The sequence below is a fragment of the Eucyclogobius newberryi genome, unplaced genomic scaffold (assembly GCF_026437365.1).
Source record: "Eucyclogobius newberryi isolate DKJ021-1_F unplaced genomic scaffold, fEucNew1.0.hap1 SCAF_15, whole genome shotgun sequence".
Taxonomy (NCBI): Eukaryota; Metazoa; Chordata; class Actinopteri; order Gobiiformes; family Gobiidae; genus Eucyclogobius; species Eucyclogobius newberryi.
In genome coordinates this window covers 20,264,197-20,288,821 of record NW_027315779.1, presented here as the reverse complement: position 1 = coordinate 20,288,821, position 24,625 = coordinate 20,264,197, and the positions used below count along the sequence as shown (strand labels likewise).

Genomic DNA, 24,625 nt, shown 5'->3' with positions numbered 1-24,625 from the left:
CTTTTCTGCTTTTTTACTGGACGTACGGAATCAGTTTGAGAATCAAAACACCAAATGACAACATCTTGGCCCTCTTCTACATTGTTTTTGTTATTAAGAATATATCAACTATTGTTATCAGTAAAAGCAATACTTTACTTGAACTAAGGTCAAGGTCAAGATAAAGAAATTTGAAGTACAAAATCCTTCATACCCTCCGTTTAAGGTCCTACTTCTTTGCAGTGGTCTTGCACTAAGGTCAATGGAATTAGTGCCTCCTGCTGGCCTTTCGTCACCACTACTCATACCATCTGGCCTATCAAAAAGTTAAACCAATGGACAGATATTGCACTGATTTAATATTCAGCAGGAGATGGGACTTCATAGTAATGTATAGAAAAACACATAAAATGCTCTAATCCCCACATACGCAAATCAACTCTTCTTTTACATTATTACTTGACAAATTTATATTTTTAGCTATATGTACTGTTCTGTACATAGTTTACGAGGCATATTTTGCCTATGGCCAGATTTATGTTTTTTGCTTTTGCATGTAGATGACGTATTGTTATCTGCAGATGAAGATCATTATTCAGGGGTAGGAATCAAGAGTGCAGAGATTCCCTGTACTGCACGTGGCTGAGTACCTCTGATCTTGTTATTGGGTCACGGCCTTGGCTTCACTAGCACACTTCTACTCTGAGCATAAGTAGGTTTGCTCTAAAATTAGAAGCTGATTCCCTACTCTTAACCCTTAAACAGCTCGCCCAGTGTCTTAAACAAATTATTCTGACACATGTTCTATGTGTTAAATACTTCACACACTCTTTATCAAAAACAATTTTCATTGTTTTCCAGCATGTGACTGTTCAATGATATATTGACTAAATTGGTTACAACTTAAACTGAATAAAAATTTAAATAAATCTCCATGTCATCTCTGTGTCAGGTTGTTGGGGAAACCCTATGTGCGCCGTTTGATGACGTTCTGTCAAGAAATGAGAAAACCCCCAAAGAGGAGGAGGAGTTGGGGCAGCATCTGACGCCCATCCCGGGCCTCAGCCCAATCCCCTCCCAAAAGGAGGCGCAACCTGAGGACCAACTACGTTTTTTGGTAATGTTACAAAATGTTTTGCTTCATGAAAAGATCATCATGCTATGGACCATTGCTTTTGGCTAAGCTTGTTGACATTTACACCCTGACCAATCTGAAAAAATCGAATGATAAAACTATGTTACAACAATTTAACCATACAATTAAATCCATTATTATTATTATTGATGTTAAACTAGTACTTGAGTACCTGATTTTGAAATCGTAAAAGAAGGCGTTACCTATTGCTCTCACAAACTCTTTGGCTCATCGTTAGTCTTCACATGCACACAATTTTCAGGTGTGTGCGCAGTTTTAGAACAGCTTTTTCAGACGCCCAGGCTCTCATCCCAAAGTCTACACTACAGGTTCTTTCTTCTGTGCTTTTGATCTATGAAAATGTTTACGATTCCATGCAGACAGCATGAGGCCTGTATATTAGGCTTTTCTATCCTACTTTGATTTCCCTTTTTGAAAACATGTTCAAAATATTAATTCAAACATAATGCTGGAATAATTGAGCAGTTTTGACATGCTTGATTCTGCTCTCTGTGCTGAAGGCCTCTGGTTATGTAATGTTGGGATTATTTTGATCTTGTCTCTTGGAATCAGAATGGTAGTACATTGGCACAGTCATCCATATTCAGTTATTGACTTTTTACTTTAGCCTTTAGTAAACCTGTGTATCAAGCACACACACACACATACACACACACATACACTCACACACACTCACTCACGCACGCACGCACACGACCACGTACACACATATATGTATATGTGTAAAAAAGTTAATATCTGGATATGGATCACTGTGCCAATAATTATACATAGAGTAGCTTTTATTTTGGATAACATTAGTAATCCACATCACAGGCCCACCAGACAACAGATTGCAATTGAATTATGATGATTGTCTTACTATGTCATCTTTGTTGACTGTAGCATCACCCGAGCTGCTAGCTAGCCGGTGGTCACTGGTCAGCAATTAGTGCTTGTTATGTGGCAACCCCCACTGTCACCGTGGTAATACTCAATGTGCTCTGTGACCATGAAATAAGCTGATTTCTCTTATTCTGCTCCTGCATGTAAGCTGCATTTACAATAATTAAAGGTGGCTAAGCTTGCAAAACCGTCATTGCTCTTGTGTTTGAGGTCATTTTCAAAAATGTCAGTATCTTCAGAGACACAAATTGTTATCTAAACCTAAATTCAATATCTAACCATGCTGCAATCTGCTTTAGGAAAGTGAACTAAGTAAGAAAAGAAAAGAATGTGAAAATCTCGAGCATGAAGTAAAGAAGCGACAAAGAAGATGTCTAGATTTGGTAAGCAGCTTCAAAAACATTGTGTTGTGAAAAAACATTTACCAGTACATATATTGCTAAATTGGGTTTTGTGACTCACAAAAGGAGAGCCAGCTTGAAGAGGAGCAATGTAAGAATGAGCAACTAAAAGAGGAGACAGACCTCCTCCGGAGGAAGACGCAGCTGCTTTACAGGGTCAGTATTAGAATCACACATGAACACACATGTTATATCACCGCGACACTGTCTGTGAAAGTCCTCTGGCAAGAAGATCATGTGCTTATTGCCATTGGTTTCTCTCACTCACATTACTCAAACAAATTCATTCAATCGTTCCATTTAATAGGTAGCTTTATAGAACTATTATTATAGCATTTAGATTATTTAAAGAAACATTTAATTCTGTCAATTGGACAAAAGATTTTTTGTACTCCAAAGTTCAGAAACTTCTACAGTCAGAATTGCGGGTCTTTTACTCATGCGCTTTAGGGGAAATCAGCCATACGATAATTTAGTTTTCTCAAATGCACATAGGGACGCTCTGCTGCAAATTAGGCACCTCCATTATTTTCTATGAGCGAGTCCACAGAGGGTGCTCTACCCTGCGCCACGATTGGAACTTGTTGAATTCAGATGCGGAGCCGTGTCGGAAAACGCATGCTCTTGGCTCTTCTGCAGTGAGAACAGACCGATATCTGCTCTGTGACAGACGGAAGGAGCACTGTAAAATTGGAGGAGTGGGACGAGAGCTGCAGCAGAGGCAAGAAGAACACCGAGCTCCTCTCTTGCAGGGAAACCCCTGTCTCTAAGTAAACTCACTATAACCTGCTCAAATCACCGTCTTTCCGCCCCTCACACAACATTGCGCTATGTCTCTCATTTTGTCAGTAATCGGCAAATGAAACTCAAATTTAAAGCCCCCCAAGAGTTGATTTGAGAGCCGCGACGCTGCGTTCAGTGCATGTTGACGTATGTGCTAGTCGCACGTCCCATGACTCACCACTACGGTGCGCTGCACTTCGATGTGCATTGGCCTTTAAACTATGGAAACGGTATGGACCTGGGAATTATAATTTTTTATTGGTGGCTTTTTGCATCAAGGGATTTTGTTGACTATCGGAACTCCTAGAACATACAAATATAAACACATTTTCTTATACTTGTCTAGACTCAGACTGAAAATGAGGAGCTGAGGGAAGATCTCTCTGAAGTGACTGCTCAACACAATTCAGTTCTCGAGGAGAACCAAAGACTCCGTGCCAAACTGGAGAACTTAGAGCAGGTCCTAAAGGTACCAAATAACACAATAACTTCATAACAGTGGTATTCTGTTTTTGTGCTACTACATAATTTACACACCAACTATTATCAAACAGCATATGCGAGAGGTTGCTGAGCGAAGGCAGCAGCTGGAACTGGAACATGAGCAGGCACTGGCAATCCTTAAGTTCAAACAAGATGAAATCAAAAGATTACAGCGGGTAAGTGACAAACAAGACCATTTCAGCCAGTAGGAGGCAACATTTCGGCAGCAATGACAAGAATAGAAAAGCAGTTGGAAGCAATGTTCAGTTTAATTTGATTATTGTTTTACTTGCAGGCTCAGTTATTTGCCAAGAGGGAACATGAAGGAGTTGTTCAGATGTTGGAGGTACTGTATGTTGTTCCACTACTGCCCTTTAGCGTCCCGCATTTTCATAAATATTTTAAGGTTTTTTATAGAATGAAAATGTACAAGTAAAAGTCTGGACTTATACAATGGTCACTTCCAAGTGTAAAAGTTAGTGATTAGTGATATAGCTTTCTGGTAAATTTAATGCATTTTACCAACTTTATTGATTCCTCTAATTTCCATTCAGTGGGTAAATGGACTGTAGCCAATTTGATTCATGTGTATTTTGTTTTAGGACTTGGTTCAGCTTGTGTTGCAGAGAGAGCTGGTAGAGTATTAGCTGGTCATGTTTTAAATCTAACAGTTTCCTTCCTCTTGCTTTATTAGTCACTCTTACCCTCAGTTTGTATCACAAAGGAAAGTCTCCTTCCCTTCTGAAAGAGACCTACATGACACTCACGATACAGACTACCTAACTTCTAACTGGAGCGTTTTACTGGACCACGCTACAGAGTCATAAGTGAAATATCCCTCTCTTACCCGTTTTTCAAAGCATGTCTACCTTTTTTCTTTTGTTTCTGCTAACCAGAGTACACTGGACTGCATGCAGGTATTGTTGAGTGTTTGGCTCAGTTGTCCCAGTTTGTGCCTAACTTCTATTGTCTGTTCTCCAAGTTGCCAAATTTGAAGTCCCTTTAACTCATGTAAACAGAAATTACTTTTAGAACAGTGGTTAGTTCTACAAATTATTGGTCACAAGTTGATTTCCTTAAATAGCATATCATTAAATCTGCATACTGTATGAGTTAAAGCTAGCAGGAACTGTTGTTCAGACAGTTTTGTGCAAAAACATTGTCAGGAAATGCTTACCACAACCGGAAATGAAACAACCACATATTCAAGTTCAGCACTTAAACACAAGTGGAGTAAATTGCTATTGGTTTGCAAACCAGCAACAGTCACAAGAGAAAACAGTCACACAAACACCCACACATAAACACCACACACATACTATACAGTATAATACTTTTGACCTCGTATTCAATGGATATAGTAAAACTTGGTTCTTGCTAGATTTAGCTTGTAAATGGATTTACTCTCTGTTGATTGTATGTTTTTGTGTTGTGATGTACAGTCAAAAGTCCGGGATCTGGAGGAGAAATGTCGTGGCCAGAGCGAACAGTTTGGCCTGCTATCCCAAGAGCTGGAAAAGTTTCGATTGCAGGCTTCAAAGGTGGACATGGCTGCCTCTGCTCTCCCCAACAACCTCAACCTCTCTGTTCTGACCAATGGACTGGGTCTCACTGCTGACAGGGGTAGGCCCACAAACTTAGACTAGGTCTAATGAATAAATGGTCAAAAATGATCAGTGTTGGAGTAAATCTGTAAAATGCATTAATCATCATTTGACACAGATTAATCACACAGGCAATGACGCTTTATCTGAAAGGAGGAGGAAAATAAAGGAGCAGCACTGATATCACGTGGTTAAATTTACATGTAACATCCATCAATCCTCACGTGGATGAACGCAGATCACTCGCCAATTGATGTTTACGAGGGCGGAGCAGTGTTGGCAAAGAGCTGAGTTGAACACCATTCGTTCCATGAGAAAAATATAGCTCCCGTCTATGCGGCAAAGATAATAATATGGGCCAAATATTACACCAGTAGAGGACCCATGCAGACTCCAGGTCAACCCCAACAGCTCACATCTGTCACTATAAGAGCCAGTTACACCTGCAAGCGGCATTGAAGGACTTTGAACCCTGTAAGCCCGTTGTGACCACACAGATTTATTATTAAATTATAGCTAGTAGGCACATTTATTTAGATTTGTGAAATTATTTAATTATTAAAATACTTAAAGAAAATGTGCAAAAATGAGTTTGATGTTACGTTTAAAGTAAGAGTTATCATATTTCAAAAGTATTTTTAATCAGATTTTTTTTAATTGATTGACAGACCTAGTTAAATCACATAAAAGCATTGGTTTTCTGGACTAAACGTGAATGCTTAATGGTGATGAAAGATGATGCAGGAACTAACCTCTCTTTGCATTTGTCTATTCTTGTACTTTTGCTACATCAACACCATGTTTGTGTGCTTAAGACTACAGTTGCTCAATGGATATGGTGTCTCTGGGTGAAATAGCCTTCTGGAGTCTTGAGGGGGGTGACCCTCTTCCCGGTCCTGAAGGGACTGATCTACTTGGTACTTTTCTGCCTGTTACTCATTCTGTTGCATGTGCTCACATCCGGCACACTGTTACAGAGCATGCCTGTCACATTTACATAAAGGTCAGAGGCTGAGGTGAGGAGTTTCTGTGGACAGCGGATCAGTTAAGCCCCTTAACGGCGCTGGTATGACACAGGTAGCCATGAGGCAATGTGACCTTTGAACCCAGACAGATGGAGACAGGATTTTTCGCCACTGTTTAATCAGCCCAGTTCAACCTTGAGCCTCCTGCATGCCAACCCACCCACCTAGCTGCTTGCAGACAGATTTACTACATTATTGCTGGTAGTCATATATTGTGTTGTTATAATAATTTTGTAACTTTATTATTTTTTTTTGGTAGATGTGGCAGCTGCACTTCGCATCGGGGTTACACCTCATGCTGCAGGATTGTCAAGGGTGGAGCGATCTCCTGTAACAAAGCATAGAGAGCTGCCCACCATCAGTGTTAGCAAATCGCTCTCTTCCTCCTGCAAGTCTGAAGCTACACGCCTCACCCCAAAATCTGACACACACCTCAGCCCTCACAAGTCGAGCCCTACACATGAGGTACGAACCGTGTGTGAAATATGTATACACCTCTGAATAAAGTCTGAATACTGCTCAGGAAGTGCAATAACATTACTAGACACTCAATCATGACCACAATTATGATGTCAAGTTAGGAGAAGACTCCTGAAGATTGTTTTGGTAACATGACAAGCCAATGCTTGCATCCTTTAAGTCACCGTTCAAACAAGGCCATATTTTGTGAAATATAGTTACTGCATCTGACTGCTATTCTTCATTCATGTCCCTGAAAGAACAACATTAAGACACTAAGAAAAAAATACTAACAATAACTATACACAATACATGTGGATTTTTCGCCGATTTGAGAACTCAAGCGACTGTTAGTCCCTTTTTAAAAAATGCGCACCCTCGCCTCCCCCCCACCCTCCTGTTCTTTCAAAACCTGATGCGGAAGAGCAACAGCCCCGCTGCTACACGGATTGCTTCGCATCTTTTGTCTCCACAGATTTCCTTCTCTTCTGAGCTCGAACACAGTCTTTCTCTGTTCTCATTTTTGTACTGTACAATGAAGGAACTTGCTAAACACACACCGGCATATCAACCACGCATGCGCAGCCAGGGAAACGTGCTGCTATCCTGGGAACAAACCAGAACAAGCCTGCAGGTGTGCACTAGCACGCAGGGAATGATTGACATGTGGGAGAACTACCCGGCTGTCCACGCCTTGAGTAAATGAGAGTCAGATTGCTCGCCAAAAATCCTCTATTATTCCTTTAAGTAAATACATTGTACAGCAGAATGCACACTGTATAAGGAGATCATAATGTATAGTAGTGGTAAATTCTATGAATAGTTATTAAACCCAAATTTTGATTTAGACGTCAGTCGAGACAAGGGAAGTAGCATTGTCATATTGTATTTACCTGAATGTCTGTTAATAATCCGCAATTACCCCAGTATTCACTCCAGACTCTTGACATCCAATGTTTATACTTATTTCTTAGGTGGATACTGCCAGTGAAGTTGAAGAGTTGGACATTGATGTTGCCCCAGCGCCTTACACTGTCAACAGGGGAGAATCTAAGCTTCAAGTATTTATTGCAAGATACAGGTCTGTGAAAACTGTGTGATTATGCTCAAATAATGTATCTGCACTAAACAAAATGAAGCTAGTATTGTGCAATAATGGTTAATTTAGTCTTCTTGTTTGACAGTTACAATCCATATGATGGGCCCAATGACAACCCTGAAGTGGAGCTTCCACTCACTGCAGGAGAATATATCTATGTGTATGGAGATATGGATGAGGATGGCTTTTATGAAGGTAGTCCAAACACATGTGACATTGTTAATTTTATTTAGTTATTATTGAATGGTTTGTGACAGATTATGTTGCTTATTTTCAGGAGAACTTATGGATGGCCGCAGAGGGCTGGTCCCTTCTAACTTTGTGGAACGTGTTTCAGAGGAGGAAGTTATTGGTTCTCATCATCCAGAGAGTGTGGATATCTCCCATAATTCCCTGCTTGATAGTAGCCTGCACAGTGCCAGCCACCAGCATTACCTCCATACTGGATTAAGCGCCTCCCAGAGGACAGAGGCCTCTGCTGCTTCTGGTCCTGCCTACAGCCCTGTAGATTCAGCATCGGCCTTGGCTGTCCCAGCCCCTCTAACAAATGGCCTGGACTTGGACTTAGAAGAGGTGGGAGTAGACGTTGTGCCTTACCCACGAAAACTCACCCTCATCAAACAGCTTGCCAAGAGCATAATTATTGGCTGGGACCCTCCGTCTGTGCCGGCCGGTTGGGGCAACGTCCTGAGCTATAATGTGTACGTGGACCAGGAGCTGCGGCTCAATGTGCCCTTTGGTTCCCAGAACAAAGCAGTGCTGGAGCGTTTGGATATAAATCTAAAGACCTACCGCGTGTCAGTTCAGAGCCTGACTGAAAAGGGCTCCTCTGATCAGCTTCGATGCAGCATGTTGGTAGGTCGGGATGTATGTGTTGCGCCGACTCAGCTGAATATCGACAGAGTGACTGCCATCACAGCCAACCTAAGCTGGCTGCCCAGCAACAGTAACTATGTGCACATTGTGTACTTGAATGGGGAGGAATATGAACTGGTAAAGGCTGGCTGCTACTCACTGTGCCTCATAAACCTCTGTCCAAGCCTGCAGTACACAGTCAAACTGGAAGCACGGCCACACCGCACCCCATGGGAGTTACCTGTGGAGCAGCGTGAGCACAGAGTCTCCACGGTCACCTTCAAAACACTGATGGCAGGTCAGCACTGTCCATTACTCTAATCTTTTGTACAATCTTTTTAGTAAATACTCCTTGGACTAGTAAGTTCCAACAAAGTAGCCTTTACAGATTGCATCCAGCTGACAAGCAAACTACTAATTATTATCAACCGATTTACTTACTTAAATAGCTAAATCAAACCTCACCTTAACGGTTAAGGTAAGGTTTGATTCAGCTATTTAACTAGGCTTAACCCAATGTTATAATGGTTTCCCCTCACTGTATTTGAGCCCTGAGATCTCCTATACCTGCCCTACACCCCTGTACTTACTTACACACAAAAATATACAAAAATAAAGTGGTATGTACTGGTTCAACAATTGGGATTTTTTTTCAATCATTTCTGTTATAGATGATTAGTTAATGTCAAGAAAATAAGCATAATGCCTTCTTTAACCAAAGTATACCTCTGCCTTAGGTCCAGACATGCACACGCACACAAAGCTCTTTTAAGATGCCACCTTAAACATGTTATACTTCTAGGTCCTCCTGACGCTCCTCTGGATGTCCAACTGGAACACGGGCCGTCTCCTGGCATTGCTCTCATCAGCTGGTTGCCAGTTACTATTGACGCGGCTGGAACATCTAATGGAGTGCGCGTCACTGGGTACAGCATCTATGCTGACAAGAGAAAAGTAAGCTCAACTTAAAAGGAGTAGCTGCATCAGATCTATTGATCAATTGACTGTCACATTTTCTCTGAGCCCAGGTTCTGGAGGTGTCATCCCCCACTGCAGGCAGTGCCCTGCTGGGCCCGTCTCAGATCCAGGCCCTGCAGGGAGCTCGGGAGCTCACTGTGCGTTCTATGTCTGCTCACGGGGAGTCATGTGACTCGCTGCCTGTGAATCTACCCTTCAAGCTGGATGCCCTTCTGACTGGCCCCTCAATCACTCCTCCTGTTCAACCATCTCCGCCCTGTGTCCCAGTTTCCCCTTGTAGCCTTCCATCTCCAGTTTTCTTCGGAAACGTTACTACCAACTCGTCCATGCAGCCCAGCACATTGCTGCCAAACACACAAGCCACTAGTCATGTGGTGGAACCTTTTGCCAACCATCCCAATGCTCTCCCTTCAGAGGATCCCTGTCCCGTGTATGTGAAGGCGTGGGCCAACCCCTCATCAGTGGCTACCTTGCCTGTGTGTGACTCAAATTTACCACCAGCCTACAACACCCCTCCAATGGTAGGATTTTAAATTGAATAATAATATAATTTTAAAATAAATAAATATATTAATTAAAATAAAATACATTGTAATTGATTGGATAATGGTGACAAATTGTGAACTTGCTATGTCTTTTTAGGTTAGCGTAACCTCAGCCATTACCACAATGCCTACACAAGCAGCAATCCGGTCAGGAGCAGTGCTGGCGCAAAGTAGAGACACTGAGAGCCCTGGAATAATACGTCCATTCCCATCCATTACCGAGTTCATTGAAGACCCCTGTGCCAAGTTGGAGCGCATTCCTACCCCGCCAAAAGCAACAACCACAGACCTCCTCTATCCACAGGACAGTCGGCTCCTGCGCCCCCCCAGCATATCCCCTTTGGATTCAGAGGTAGAGGAGGAGCAAGAAAACACACGCTTAGTGTCCATAGAAGACTTCTTAAACCAAGATCAGGAGTCACCCACCAGCAGAAGTCAGCAGGTGAGTTCTTGGATTTCACCACATGCACTTTGAATGTCCCCTCGATTACATTGAATAGATACAGTTTAAAATAAGATAAGATAATCTTTAGTCATCCCACAATGAATAAATTGTTGTGTTGGTAAAGCAAAATACAAAAAAAATACTAAATCCAGATAATTTAAAGGTCAAAATGGCCTGAAGTTAAGTTTTTTGTTACCATCTATCTGCTTTAAGTTCATGATGTTACACTTTTCTTTTTAATTGACAAAGTATTTGTTATTAGTTATATTAAATATATGTAATATTAATTTAATAAAACTAGCGTCAACAAGCCTTGACTTGGGTCCAACAATGTGACAACCTCCACTAAAAGGAGAAAATAATGACGTTATGAGCTGTGAGATAAATAAATATTGTTGGAACACTTTGATCGATGGGATTTAATCGGATATTTTTTTAACAGTGTTTGGTCTTTTCCATCCTCACAAGAACAACAACAATAGACGCATTGTTGTTGTCAATGTGTGTAGTCAATGCAACCTCAATATGTTCATGTCTCCAGGTCCTGCAACATTTAAATACACTTCTCCTGCTTTAGACATCCAGAGTCACCAGCCTTTCTTTTTTTCTTTTTTCTGTGGGTTACTAACATCCAGTAAGAGCAATGAGACGTATCTATTTATGTATTTATTTATGTATTTATTAACCTTTATTTAATCAGGGAAGAACTAATTGAGATGGTACTTGTTAAATACATAACAGCACACACATTTTAAAACATTTCACATTCAAGAAAAGAAAAGCAAATCTACATTTAAAAGCAGAAAATCTATCTTAACTAATGGTTAAACACGAGATCATCTAGGTGTTACCCCTCCTTCGTCCAGGACGTTTCCAATGTAGAGGAGGATAAATATCTAATATAAGAGTTCTCAAATTAGATTCAGAGCTTGAGAATGACTCTCAAAACATCTTGTTTTTCTAAAAAACAGTGTCCAGATGACTACAACTGAATCATTATTATATTCTCATGTTTTTCAGACTTATGGGAAAGGCCTGGTACAACCACCCAGTGACTACCATGCAGATAACAGTCGTTCAGACTTGTCAGACATCTTGGAGGAAGAAGAGGAAGACCTCTCCTCAGACCATCTTGGAGACACACAAACTATGGGATACATAGCTGCTGTTACCAGGCTAAAAGTATATTGTTTTTATCCCTTAAACACATTATGCATGCAATGTAGCCATTTAACTTTATTGTACCATCTCAACAAATGGTGATTTTTCTTCGATCTGTTTATTATTTCTCATCTTTTTTATGTTTCTTCTCTTTCATGCATGCTGCCTATTTCTATGTTGCCTTTACATTTCTACTGAACTACACTTTGCAATACCATCGGATTTTGTCACATGTTTAGTTCTGCAAAATGGACACACCAGACAGTGATGAAGAAGTTCTAGAAAGGATACTTAAATTGCCTCCTCCAGTGTACCAGAGCTCGCAGCTGACCAGTATCCCAGATGCGACAGAGGAAGAGGACAGAAGATTAGAAGAGTCATTACTTTACACACAACCACGGGCCAGGCCCAGAGACCCCAGAGACCCCAGAGACCCCAGAGACCCCAGAGACCCCAGAGACCCCAGAGACCCCAGAGACTCCAGATACCCCAGACCACTACAGCATCAGTCCAACCCCCATGCACAGCAGCATTTAAATCCCAGACCAGTGACCAAAGAGCCTTTGTTAAGGCATGAAGGCCCACAAGTCAGAGCTAAGACACAGCACCGAGTTCACTATGCAGACCCGGTGGACAGCAGCTTCTCTGAAGAGGATATCGGGGTGTACCAGACCCTCAGCAGGAGGAGACAGTCTTCTCGCTGTCCTCCCCAGCCAAACCCCCAGAGCCGAGCGCTGCTCAAAGGGCTAGGGGACCGCCTTAGGAGGGAGGCCATGCTCAGAAGCCAAATGGCTGCCTCTGCCACCAACACTGTCAGCCATGGCTCTGCCCCGACAAGACTACACCCCATCAGCAAATCTGTTCACACTGTGAGAGCTCCGATGGGCCGCGCAGCAGAGATAGATGTAGAGTATGGCACTGACACAGAGGAAACAGTGGTGTGTGGCCGTGGGGATGTGGTGATGGAGCAGATGAGCTCAGAGTGGTGGGTTGATGGGGTTCAGAAGGGCAGACCGCCCTGTCACCATGGCCCAAGACCCAAGCCACTGGGAAACGTCACTGCAGGACAGCAGCAATCGGTGTGTTAGTCCAGATCTTTCCCTAACTGTCACCCCTGTAGGACATAAATGCTGTACAAACTGTTCAGTTTGTGTTCCTTATACGTACTCCCCCCAAAAAGTTATTCAAGAAAAAAATAATCATGCAAAAAAGCTTTAGTAGATATTTGATTTTTATAATATACTTGTCATTGTAACAGCGTTTCCTGATGTCTGTTTTGCAGGACAACAACCAAATCTCTCCAGCAGAAGCGGGGCCAACATGGCGGAAACAGGAAGAACTGTCTAAATCAATGGCAATGCACAACAGGCTCCCTAAAGGTTTGGAAAGTCCTTTGTATTTCCCTTTCTGGGGACACTTACTGCCTATGTATGCTCTCTGTTAGTAAACTTCCCCTGCCTCACATGATTGTAGTCAGATTAGCACCTTGAGTTGGAAGGGAGGCGGATCAGTGGGAGGAGGTGCTATAGTTGCAGCGAAGCAATGGGTGAGCTTCTGCTAAGCTCAGAACCGGCTTAACACAAAGTGGCTTGTCATGACAAGAGGAAGTGACATTAGAATAGTACCATTGATTAGCCAGTACACTCTAGGCTCTTTTTTATTCCCCATCTATTCTGAAAGGGTATATACTGATGGTATATATTTTATTTTATTTCCCCCCCTCCATTCCCTATTAAGATAGGAGAGGAGTTTTGTTAATAAGAGTTTTTTGTTTTGTTCATAAGAGTTCTATTAAGAGTGTGTTTTGAAACTTCTTATAATCTGTCCTTTCCTCCTGTTTCTACTGCGTTGTAACAACGAAATTTCCCCATGTGTGGACGTTAAAGGTTTATCTTATCTTATCTTATATTATAAACGTGGTCTTTGCTATGTTCACATGACATTCAAGGACAGTATGTTCTGTAAATGTTGTTTGTTGTTGTTTAAGCTGTACGTAAAGTAAAAGTTGTACGCAGACATGAAAAAAAAGCCAAACAAAACTCATTCGTGACACGTGCTACACATCACTCTACTCCTCAAGTTTGGGTCAGTTGTAGAAACAAACAAACTGTCCTCATTATTAAATAAAAACGAAAGTGACGATTGTTGGCCGGTAATACTTGAGTTTAGGATCAATGCATTAGCCTTAAAGACTCTGCTTACCATAAAGCCTTATCTTTGCAGTATTACATATTTGGCGAAGAGGCAGCACTTTTCTTGTTTAAATCTCTAAATATAATGCCTGCATAGTTGACACCATGTATATCTCTTACCGCTCACATTGTGATTGTGTCTGTGTGTTTGAAGCTTCTTTTGAATCACCAAAGATGAGAGATGGCTCCAACATGCGCATGTTTGTGGCACTGTTTTCTTATGATCCTGCCTCCATGTCCCCCAACCCCGGTGCTATCGAGGAGGAGCTGCCCTTTAATGAAGGACAAATCATCCAAGTAAGCCCCTTTCAGCCCAGCATCAAACTGCAAATCCTTAGTGACACCACAAGACACTTTTAAAATATGCAAATAATGTATGCATCAATAATTCACTGAACAGAATATGAAAATGTATGTGGATGAAAACAGATTTGATGTTTTCCTAGGTGTTTGGGGATAAAGATGCAGATGGATTCTACCATGGGGAGTGTGCTGGGCGTGCAGGCTTGGTGCCATGTAATATGGTGTCTGAAATCCAAGTGGAGGATGAGGAGATACGGCAACACCTCCGGAAGCAGGGTGCTCTGTCCACAGTGAGCTCCAAAGACAAATTAGGTATGTAGTCATTCAGTTGTGTCCACACCCAGTGTCTGATTTGTTGTGTTTGTACTTCTATGTACTTCTATGTTCTGTGTACTATTGATTTGTATGTATTCTTCAATAGGAAGTCTTTGGCCTTTGTGGGAGGGTTAGAGCAAACCAGTATCATGATGGTTTAACCTTTCACTTCGACTTGTTTTCAGGCTTCTGCTCTCTGGTTGTCATTGCTATTCACTGCCGTTTTCATTGTCTCTCTGTCCCATACATTTTCACAATATACCACTATTTATGTTTAGTTTGATTGTGTTCCTCCCTTTAAACTTTCATAAAGGCACTTGCATACATGCACAGCTTCCTCGTCGCGCTGCTCCACCACCGAAACCCAGGCGGTCCAAGAAAGGTGTGTCTTACTGCAGTTTGTGGCTTCCGCCTCTGCTTTAGTGCATTTCTGTTTGCCCCTCTCTCCACTCATTCAGCAACCTGTGGGGTTTTTAGGTGACTTGCTAAAGCCACCACAAAATCTAACACGTTTCCATTCACTATACTCACATGCTTTTTAATTACTTTTATTCATTTGGTTTGTTACTTTGTTCTATAAAACATATTGTTGCCCCTCTATAATACATCAACATTATAAGTAAATAGCTCAATCAATAGTGCGTAATCTTTCATGAAATTTATTCAATTTAACCCCTGACCCCCTGGGTTTGAAAATGTCCTAATTTTCCTCGCAGGTGCATTTCTACTGTGAGAGACAGAATCCGGAAACATTGTATGATTTTCAAATAATTTATTTGTATGTTATTGCTGCAAATAAGTATTTGAACGCCTTCCAATCAGCAAGGCAAGGCAAGTTCATTTGTAGAGCACATTTCATACACAAGGCAATTCAAAGTGCTTCACACAACAGGAAAAATGCATTAAAATCACAAAGAAATTACAGAAACAGAAATACAATCAAATTAACTAAATCAAAAATACAAATAAAAAACACCTAGACATGTACAAATGCAATCGTATCTAAATAGTAGAATTTGTGAATTCTGGCTCTCTGTTCGACCTGTTAGTCTGCCTTTAAAAGGTCCACCTCTGCTCCACTTAATCATCTAAATTAGTAGCGCCTGTTTGAGCTTGATAGCTGCATAATGACACCTGTTCACCCCCAAATGAGTCAGACTCACACCACTACCATCTGTCACAACACACCAGAGACACCAGTGTAGACCGCCACGAGGCTGAAAAGGGCTATGGGCGAACCTGGTCACGGACCACAGGAAACGTTTGACCTCTGTAATTGTAAACAAAGGCTTCTGTACCAAATATCAATTACAGATTTTCTTAGGTGTTCAAATACTTATCTGCAGCAATAAAATACTTAATTAATTATTTAAAAAAATCATACAATGTGATTTCCAGATTTGATTTTTTAGATTCTGTCTCTCACAGTGGAAATGCACCTACGATGAACATTTCAGACCCCTGCATGATTTCTAAGTGGAAGAATTTGCAAAATTGCAGGATGTCCAAATACTTACTTTCCTGCAAATTGTCAACATTTAAATTGATCAAAGTGTTCCTACAATATTTATTTGCTGATGGTTTAGATATTATTTAAAAGACGCTCACGGCTCATGACGTCATCATTTTCTCCTTTTTAGTGGAAGTTGTCACACTGTGGGACCCAAGTCAAGGTTTGTTGATGCTAGTTTTATTTGCATGTTTAGCCGGAATTCTATTAGACCAGCATGCATCACTACAATGACCCTGATTACTTCACTTGTTCTGGAAGTACTACAAATAAGTTTTTGGGACTGACGGATGAATGCGGTGGACAAAGAGATTTTGATTTTTTGTTTTGTTTTGTTTCTTCATCTTTTCAGTCACCAATAACCTCTTGCATTTCCAATTTTGTGTTCTACTAAATCTTCGTGATTCATTTTGTCAGCGTTGCATGATGCTGTTTAAACAGGAGCTGTTCTTCACCTTATATACTTATACAGACCCATTTCATCATGTTAAAACACAAAAATGTCTCATTCTATAACAGAGCCAAGCAACAGCGCTCCTGTGGCTGACGAGTGTGTGGCTGGGGCAGTTGGGGGTGCGGCGGCTCCGTTACCTCACCCTGGTCCAGAGAGCCGAACGATGGTGGCCATTTTTGATTATGATCCCAGAGAGAGCTCTCCCAACACAGACATAGAGGTCCGTTGAACAGCTCGACATCATGGTTTCCTTTATGTTTGGTCTTTTTAAAACTGTTGTAACTGTCAATAGGCTGAGCTGACGTTCAGTGCAGGAGACGTCATACATGTGCTTAGAGACATGGACGAGGACGGCTTCTTCTTTGTGAGTACAGTTGTGCTTTGTTTGCCCAAATACAGTACTTTATCCTGACATCTTCTGTGATGTAACTCACAGGGGGAGTTGAATGGACAACGGGGCCTGGTGCCATCAAACTTCCTGCAGGCGTTACTGGAGACCAATGCAGCCGCTCAACAACCACCACAACCCAAAAGAGAATCTCAGGTATTTCCATCTGTTCAGAGCTAATATTACACACCAATTTTTGTTCATGAATGTTGTTTGACATTTTCTTGGTATTTACACTGTACTGTTTTGCTGCATGCAGAAGCACAAACGAAGTGTACACTTTAAGACCTGATTGTAAGTCAATTTTAGATCTTAGTGGCCAACTTCTAAATTCTACATTCCTTGATTTGTCCCTACCTTATACACAGCCCGACTTCTGCCCTCAACCCAGACAACCCTGTACTGCCTTTGTGAAATATTTAGTTCCATTAGATCAGAATCACATTAACAACGTACTGATGAGTACTCTCTCTCGTTAGGCTGCCTGGACCACTTCCCAACAAGATCCAGAGCCTCCAGAGCCTCCAGAGCCTCCAGAGCCTCCAGAGCCTCCAGAGCCTCCTCCAGGCCCACAGCAAGCACACTGCACAGATAGGGAAGCTCCTCGCCCAGAACAAAAGGAGAAGCCAAAGCAGGCCTCTGAGGCGGCGCCAAGTGTGGAGTCTGTGTCCAAGGAGGTCCCAGCTCAAGCCGCTGCTGCCGTGGAGATGATGGAGCCCCTTCCCACTCCAGACGGTGCTCCACAGGGAGACAGCCCCACACAGTCCAAGAAGAAAAAAAGCTTCTTCTCTAAAGGCAAGAGACTCTTTAAAAAGCTGGGCTCTGGTAAGAAAGAATAAGTTGGTAAACTAAATGAAAGCACTTTTCCTGGATTTGTTAGTGTCCACTCGTAATCTAGGTTTGTGGCCATCAGAAACAATATCTTTAGTTACTCTGCTGCTAAATCAGCCGATAGATATGATTTTGACTGAGCATGTTTAAATGCTTGCTAAAGTTTAAGCATATCAGTTTATTTATTTTGAGACAAAATGTCAAAAGTCACAAGTGACTTAGTATAAGGCACGCTGAAGCCACTTTATTTATAGAGAACTACAAACGGCAGTATATTTCGTCCTGTGTGGCTACTGTAATGCACTATCCTGGAGGATCTATGTATTGTCATGTTATTTATGCTGATGGTTTTTATTTATTGCTATGTACAGAACTAATAATTTATTTGAGACCGGGTCTTGTCATGGCCCGGCCCACTGGGCTCTCATCTCTGCTGTGCATGTACACTGTGGAGTTGAGAGGCTTGTGAGTGAGAACTGCCTGTTTTCTGACTAAATTCTGCGTTTAAATTCAAAATATTTAATTTAAAATGTTACTACTTTTGTATTTTGGCATATTGAATGAATCTCTTTTACTGAAATATTATTTAATTTGATGGTAGACAGTTTGGGTTATGCCTAGCCTGAGGACCTCCCCCCAGACACTGTTGGGCTTCACAAAACATATCCATAGCTGTAAATTTTTTGTGAATCTGAACGCAATGTATGTTTTGAGACTCGTTTGTGGAGATCGGGACACAAAGTGAGTTTATTTAGGTTCTAGTCCAGTGTCTCTTTTCAGTAGGTGTGCCACTCCTTCATTACCCGATATTAAATACAAGTATCAGTTTCCATTGTTTGTTTCTCACTAATGTGGGAGGATTAGCAATATAAAAGTGAAGTGCACCGACCAGCAGAGTCGTGTAGTGGTGTGAATGCTTCTCAGGTTTACTTATGCCAAGCCGCTCTTCAAACTTGGCCGCCATAAACTGTGGCAAATGCCAAAATCGTAGGTGCTTTGTCTGTCGAGCATAACGAACAACTTACTCAATGTTGATCCTGTAAATTCAGTTATTAAAGGTGCACTATGTAACTTTTCTGCCACCTCTTTGCTTTGCCTGGAATGTTCCATATTATGGCATAATACTTTTTGTCTCATCTTTAATATAACATTACACATATTTTGAAGTTAAGTTCAGTTGTCTTTTTATATATCACAAACTTAATGTGGAAAGTCCCATACATAACATTTTGTATGTACGCTCTCTTTATAAAGGAGAACCTGACTTGACCTGGCGGCGCACACGATATGCTTTTTTCACATACTTAGAATTGAACTATAACATACTTTTACATTTTGTTCACTGTAAACTGCAAAATTGATCTGAAGCAGCTTAGTAATAGAAACTGGTCTATTGACTTCCTGTGCAAAACTACAGAACAAAATAAGACTGAAAGTGTCTAAGTGACATTTTAGAACCCTACACGTGTAACTTACAGTATTAATGTTTCAGTTCAACACAACTAAGCACAGAGTTTTCTGATCACTCGAGCCTCAGTTGCTGGACAAGACAGGATTACTTTAACTTGAATCAAGAGGAAACGCTCTTGTAACAAAGTCAAAAGCTCATAAAGGTTGGTTTTGCTCAAATGTCCCCTTTAATGCCATATAGTGGAACAGTGCAGTGCAAAATATCTCTATGGAGACTAGCAGATGGTGTACCCCTGATCAGAAAAGTCCCATAGTGCGTTTAAATACTTACAAGAAGGATACATTTATATTGTCATGTCAAGTATTTTTTTGTCATGTGAAGGGAATAGATGTTCCACTGTAAGACATACAGTGATGAATTGTACTGTTGTTTTCCTGGCCTTGATTGAATATGAAATTCCACCTGCTGTATAGTACCATATGTGGGGCCCTTGTGCCTCAGTCCATGCCCCTGTAGTTAGTACCACACCATAGCTAACATTAGCCTTATAACGAGACATTATTTAGTCTTGTATACATGTTTACAGGAAGTGACTTCATGTGTACAATGTTGAACTCATGTTTGGCCTTATTTCTGACATGTTTGTGTGTTGGAGGCTGAATAGTTGGCATTATCTGACTTACAAATACAGTGGAGAGGTTGAATGTGCTGTATTTGTATATAGCACTGAACAGATGTATTATTTAAATATGGTTTATGTTACCTTTGTATCATAATGTTTTTATTACACTTTTGGAAGTTTATTGTAAATACTTTGTAAATAATTTCTAAATGTTTTTGCATGCAAGTGGTGTCCATGAAGCAAATTGCACTGAAGACATGTTGACTTGAAGTTGTGATGCTTTATTTACATTTTTTTACAGAATTAAATGTATATTTTTACACAAAACTTGGCATTTTTTAATCACCAACAGTATATTGGGACACAGGACACAGTATGTTTATTAGAACATGTTGAAGTATGCATTCCAGTTCTAACAGGTGAAAGCCAGGTCTGCTCTGCCGTACACGTCCCATGTGAGCTGACAATGACACTGTGGGCAGTGCACAGCTGAGAGACGAAGCTGCTTCCTCTTCTTCACTTCCTGTGCGCAGCCTCGGTACGTTCCTGCAGCCAACAGTACACTCATCCATAAAGTAGGAAACACTACACTGTGGCCTGGAGTTTAGTAGTGCTTTCTACTTTATGGATGACTGCACTGTACTTCCACGGGTCTTCAATCTTCAATCTTCACTTTTACTTCTTCCTGTGCACCTGCTGTTGCTCCACAGCTGCACCCGTAGCCCCACCCAGACCCACGTTCATGCACATTTTCAGCTCGACGCAATGCACAGTTCCTTATTTGTTAGGGAAAATTTGCATATGAAGGCTCAGTTTAACAATAGTTTAAACATTGTCTATGCTATTGTCCCTTTTCATTCACAAATCTCAAATCTACTTACAAAAAAGCAACATTTTACAACAAAGAATGACTGTTTAAGGAAGCCATTTTGGCGGCCATGATTAGATTTAGTTTTCCAAGTCTCAGCCCAATTTGTACAGGTTGTACAAGAGGCCTATAATGTAAATTCTATTCGGTTTAAATGAATGCAATGATAAAGAACTAGGTACATTTCAACCTTTTTATCAAAGTAATCAGTTGTGAACCCCAAATGCCTACTTAAAAAGTTCTCACACTTTCACAATTTTGGTGGTAAAAGTCCATACATGTTAATCGTTAAATGCTGGTAAGTACATTTAAAGTTGATTATACTTACCTCAATTTTCTTTTGTTTCCCTTCTGTTAGCGACAGTGGTCCTGGTCCTGCAGGTGTCTTCTGTGCGTTGAAGAAATGGGTGAAGAAGAAGAAGAAGGCGTCTCTTTTTGAAGGCTTGATCACCACGTGATGTAACCACAGGAAGAGGTTTAACAGTCATAGCCGCCCTCTTTCTCGTCCGCTGTCTCTGCTATATGCATTTACATTATAAAGTATATAATAAGTGTAAAGTGTATTCTTCCCCTTTTGCAGCTATGAAACATGCATGCATATAGTACACAATCCTTATTAGCTTTTTAAGCACTATATTTGAAATGGTAGAAGCAATAGTAACTAACGGTTTAAGGGGTAAGGGCAAAATAGAGTCTAGTCACTTTGCTGTAAGATTCAAATTGACAAGATGTTGTTTGGTGAAATACAAATGCACTTGTAGGTGAACATCGCCAAAACATTCAGTTTCCTCCAGAACACGTGCAGTGTATGTTGATTAGATTACAGGCGACGCTGTCACCACACTGAGCGATCTGTTTCTTGATTTATAGATGACCTAAATCCTTACATTATTTAATATTATTGAATGCTTTGTGGCTTGGGCTTGTATAGGGTTATTTGTTGCATAGCACACAGAACCTGATCATATTTGTTCAGATTTGATGAGATGGCAGCAGCACTTCAACAGGAAGTGAAGGTGCGCGTCAGGTACCAGTTCTGATAAATGCAAGACTTCCTTGTGAAAGCCTTCTACACCTTAAATATGTTGTCTGGATTCTCAGTTTTCATCATTATTATTGTACATGAATGTGCACATGCAGTTATAGTGGGTGGCTCTTAATCTTGTAGGTATAATCATATTTGATCTTAAAGATGAACACATAGAACACATAAACACACAGAACATTACATCATTGCACTGCTGTCTAGTGTGACTTAATTTTCATGATTTTGCTGACCTTTATCGAGAGCTGGATGAAAAGAAATGCGTCACACTGACATTAATACCTGTGTTATGTTTTTGCAGGCACAAGATCTGAAGAACCCCATTTGTATCCAATGACATCACAGTACAATGAACAGGGCTATTTTTTATTGCTTTAAACAGACCAACATGAAATCCAAAGAAAACTCAGGTCTTTTATATTTCTCAACTGTGTACTCCCTCACAACTACATGCAATATGAAGCAAGAACATACTCGTAACACGATGAGAAGGTGTTGTAAAAGTCATATGGTTCAATATAGCTTTCAAGCCTCCATTCTTTGACCCCTAACATGCATTTGACTCATTCCAGTCACCCCCTGCCACGCTCAATCCTGCCACAGTGACTTAGTAGAGCTGCACAGACAGTTTTCACAAGGCCGTGTCGAAAGTTTGGAGCCTTTGTAAGCCCACCCTGCTTACACGATACCCTTATCTAGAGTGGCAGCCATTTCCCCTCCCTGCCTGCCCTGAGTCACCTCTGGGTGTCGACACCATCAGGACCACATGACAGTAGGTCTGAAAGTTGCATAAACTGACCTACGAGCTTAAAAGACCGTCCACATTCAATTTGCTCGAAATGTTGTTGCTTTCAGTTCTGTAGTGACTTTCTGGACTGCTGAAAGGAGGAAGTTCAGGCAGGCTTATGAAACTCTGCAGTTAAGATGTGTGTGGCATTGTGCTGATAATGTCTACCCCCCAGTCCGTTCACTTCCCCATCCAGTGTCCATACTTTGCTCTAATGCGAGATTGCCGTTATTTTTAAATGCAAGTCACATTTTGAATTGATACAAAGCTGGAGACCTTTTTGATCTCGGCGCTCGCACATCTCCAAATAAGGGCAAAAACTCAGAACTAAGCACCAATGAGACAACAGGCCCAAGTGTGCTAATGTGTGAAAGAGCGCTTCTTTTCACACAGATGGTGAGATGAGACACGTGCGTGGGACAAAGAGGAGGCGGAGCTCAGCGCCTTCCTGAATAGAGCTTGTGGCCACAGCTCAGTTTCATTCTGAGTTAGAACCCCATTGCAAGATTTCAGTCCCACACACATTTATGTCAGTTGAAATGCAGACAGTGGCTTGCAAAAGTGTTCGTACCCCTGGAACATTTCCACATCGTCACAACCACAAACTTAAATACATTTTTGTAAAAGTGCAGCACAAAGTGTTGAGAGGAAGAGGAAGGGAAATTGTACATGATTTACAGATGTACAATTTTTTTTAATGAAAGCATGCAAAAGTATTCAACCACCTTTTCCCTGAGAGAAGCCAGTTACAGTCAGAAGTTGCCTGATGATTGAATGTTGACCTAATGATTCAGTTGAGTCCATCTGTGTGTAATCTAAAGCCAGTATAAATGCAGCCGTTCTGTGAAGGCCACAGAAGTTAAGAGAATGTTGAGGAGCAAACAGCATCATGAAGTCTAAAGAACACACTGGGCAGGTCAGGCATAGGGAAAAGTTTAAAGCAGGGTTAGGTTATATGAACATCTCATGTAGAACTGTTCAATCCCTCATCTGGAAGTGGAAAGAGCATGGCACAACTACAAACCTACCAAGACAAGGCCGTCCACCAAAACACACAGGCCGAACAAGGAGAGCACTGATCAGAGAGGCCAAGAGGCCCATGGGAACTCGGGAGGAACTCACTCTGGAGGAACTCTGGAGGAACTCACACTGGAGGAACTCGGGAGGAACTCACTCTGGAGGAACTCGGGAGGAACTCTGGAGGAACTCTGGAGGAGCTGCAGAGATCCACAGCTCAGGTGGACAGGGACTCTGCCTTTATAGAAGAGTGACAAATGTAGTGTAAAACTAACAGGGCACGAGACTCTGAACACACCATCCTCACTTTCAAACTCGGTGGTGCAGAATCATGCTGTGCTCCTGCTTTTCTTCTGCAGGGACTGAGAAGCTGCTCAGTGTTTATGGGAAGATGGAGCCAAATACAGGGCAATCTTGGAAGAAAACCTTTTGGCTTCTGTAAAAGACATGAGACTGGGGCAAGGTTCACCTCCAGCAGGACAACAACCCTAAACATAAAGCCACAGCTACAATGGAATGGTTTAAAACAATTGAACAGCCCAGTCAAAGTCCAGACAATCCAATCAAAAGTCTCCCACAAGATCTGAAAACTGTTGTTTACAAAGGTTCTACATTAAATCCAACTGAACTTGAGCCATTTTGCAAAGAAGAATGGGCAAAAATGTCAGTCTGTAGATGAGCAAAGCTGGACGAGACATTCAGTATCACGACATACGTTCAAATGTAGTCGCAAAGAAAGGCAGTTCCATAAAGTATTGACTCAGGGGCCTGAATACACGCTACACATTTCAGTTTTTTTATTTATTTTCTTTAGCTGTAAATCTTGTTCAATTTTCCTTTCACTTGACAATTATGTGCCACTTTGTGTTGCTCTTTCACAAAAAATGCCAATAAAAATGTATTTAAGTTTTTGACATGATAAAATGAGGACAAGTTTCAGGGCTGCGAATACTTTTGCCACTGCATCAGTGGAAAAACTAGAATTTAATAGAAAAAACTTTAAGTATGATTTTTAAAGGGCATT

General features: G+C 41.2%; 1 protein-coding gene across 5 annotated transcripts in view; it reads left to right on the top strand.

Annotated features, from left to right (window-relative positions):
- The window catches only part of tspoap1 (TSPO associated protein 1), a 36,059-nt gene extending 15,848 nt beyond the window's left edge, over positions 1 to 20,211 (top strand). Inside the window, exons 6-32 of one of the 5 annotated variants that reach the window (XM_072446639.1) lie at positions 932 to 1,096; positions 2,320 to 2,403; positions 2,488 to 2,577; positions 3,551 to 3,673; positions 3,759 to 3,863; positions 3,983 to 4,033; positions 4,290 to 4,322; positions 5,130 to 5,310; positions 6,107 to 6,208; positions 6,576 to 6,781; positions 7,750 to 7,856; positions 7,960 to 8,069; positions 8,152 to 9,027; positions 9,532 to 9,683; positions 9,758 to 10,228; positions 10,350 to 10,694; positions 11,718 to 11,879; positions 12,098 to 12,937; positions 13,141 to 13,237; positions 14,205 to 14,347; positions 14,497 to 14,665; positions 14,982 to 15,050; positions 16,309 to 16,341; positions 16,698 to 16,852; positions 16,925 to 16,996; positions 17,069 to 17,176; positions 17,500 to 20,211. In XM_072446639.1, the coding sequence (XP_072302740.1) occupies positions 932 to 1,096; positions 2,320 to 2,403; positions 2,488 to 2,577; positions 3,551 to 3,673; positions 3,759 to 3,863; positions 3,983 to 4,033; positions 4,290 to 4,322; positions 5,130 to 5,310; positions 6,107 to 6,208; positions 6,576 to 6,781; positions 7,750 to 7,856; positions 7,960 to 8,069; positions 8,152 to 9,027; positions 9,532 to 9,683; positions 9,758 to 10,228; positions 10,350 to 10,694; positions 11,718 to 11,879; positions 12,098 to 12,937; positions 13,141 to 13,237; positions 14,205 to 14,347; positions 14,497 to 14,665; positions 14,982 to 15,050; positions 16,309 to 16,341; positions 16,698 to 16,852; positions 16,925 to 16,996; positions 17,069 to 17,176; positions 17,500 to 17,859 (5,409 nt within the window). In that variant the 3' untranslated portion in view covers positions 17,860 to 20,211. The remainder of the gene's footprint in view (positions 1 to 931; positions 1,097 to 2,319; positions 2,404 to 2,487; positions 2,578 to 3,550; positions 3,674 to 3,758; positions 3,864 to 3,982; positions 4,034 to 4,289; positions 4,323 to 5,129; positions 5,311 to 6,106; positions 6,209 to 6,575; positions 6,782 to 7,749; positions 7,857 to 7,959; positions 8,070 to 8,151; positions 9,028 to 9,531; positions 9,684 to 9,757; positions 10,229 to 10,349; positions 10,695 to 11,717; positions 11,880 to 12,097; positions 12,938 to 13,140; positions 13,238 to 14,204; positions 14,348 to 14,496; positions 14,666 to 14,981; positions 15,051 to 16,308; positions 16,342 to 16,697; positions 16,853 to 16,924; positions 16,997 to 17,068; positions 17,177 to 17,499) is intronic. The other 4 variants (XM_072446640.1, XM_072446641.1, XM_072446644.1 and 1 more) reach the window with 4 other exon arrangements.
- The last annotated feature ends 4,414 nt before the right edge of the window (positions 20,212 to 24,625 follow it).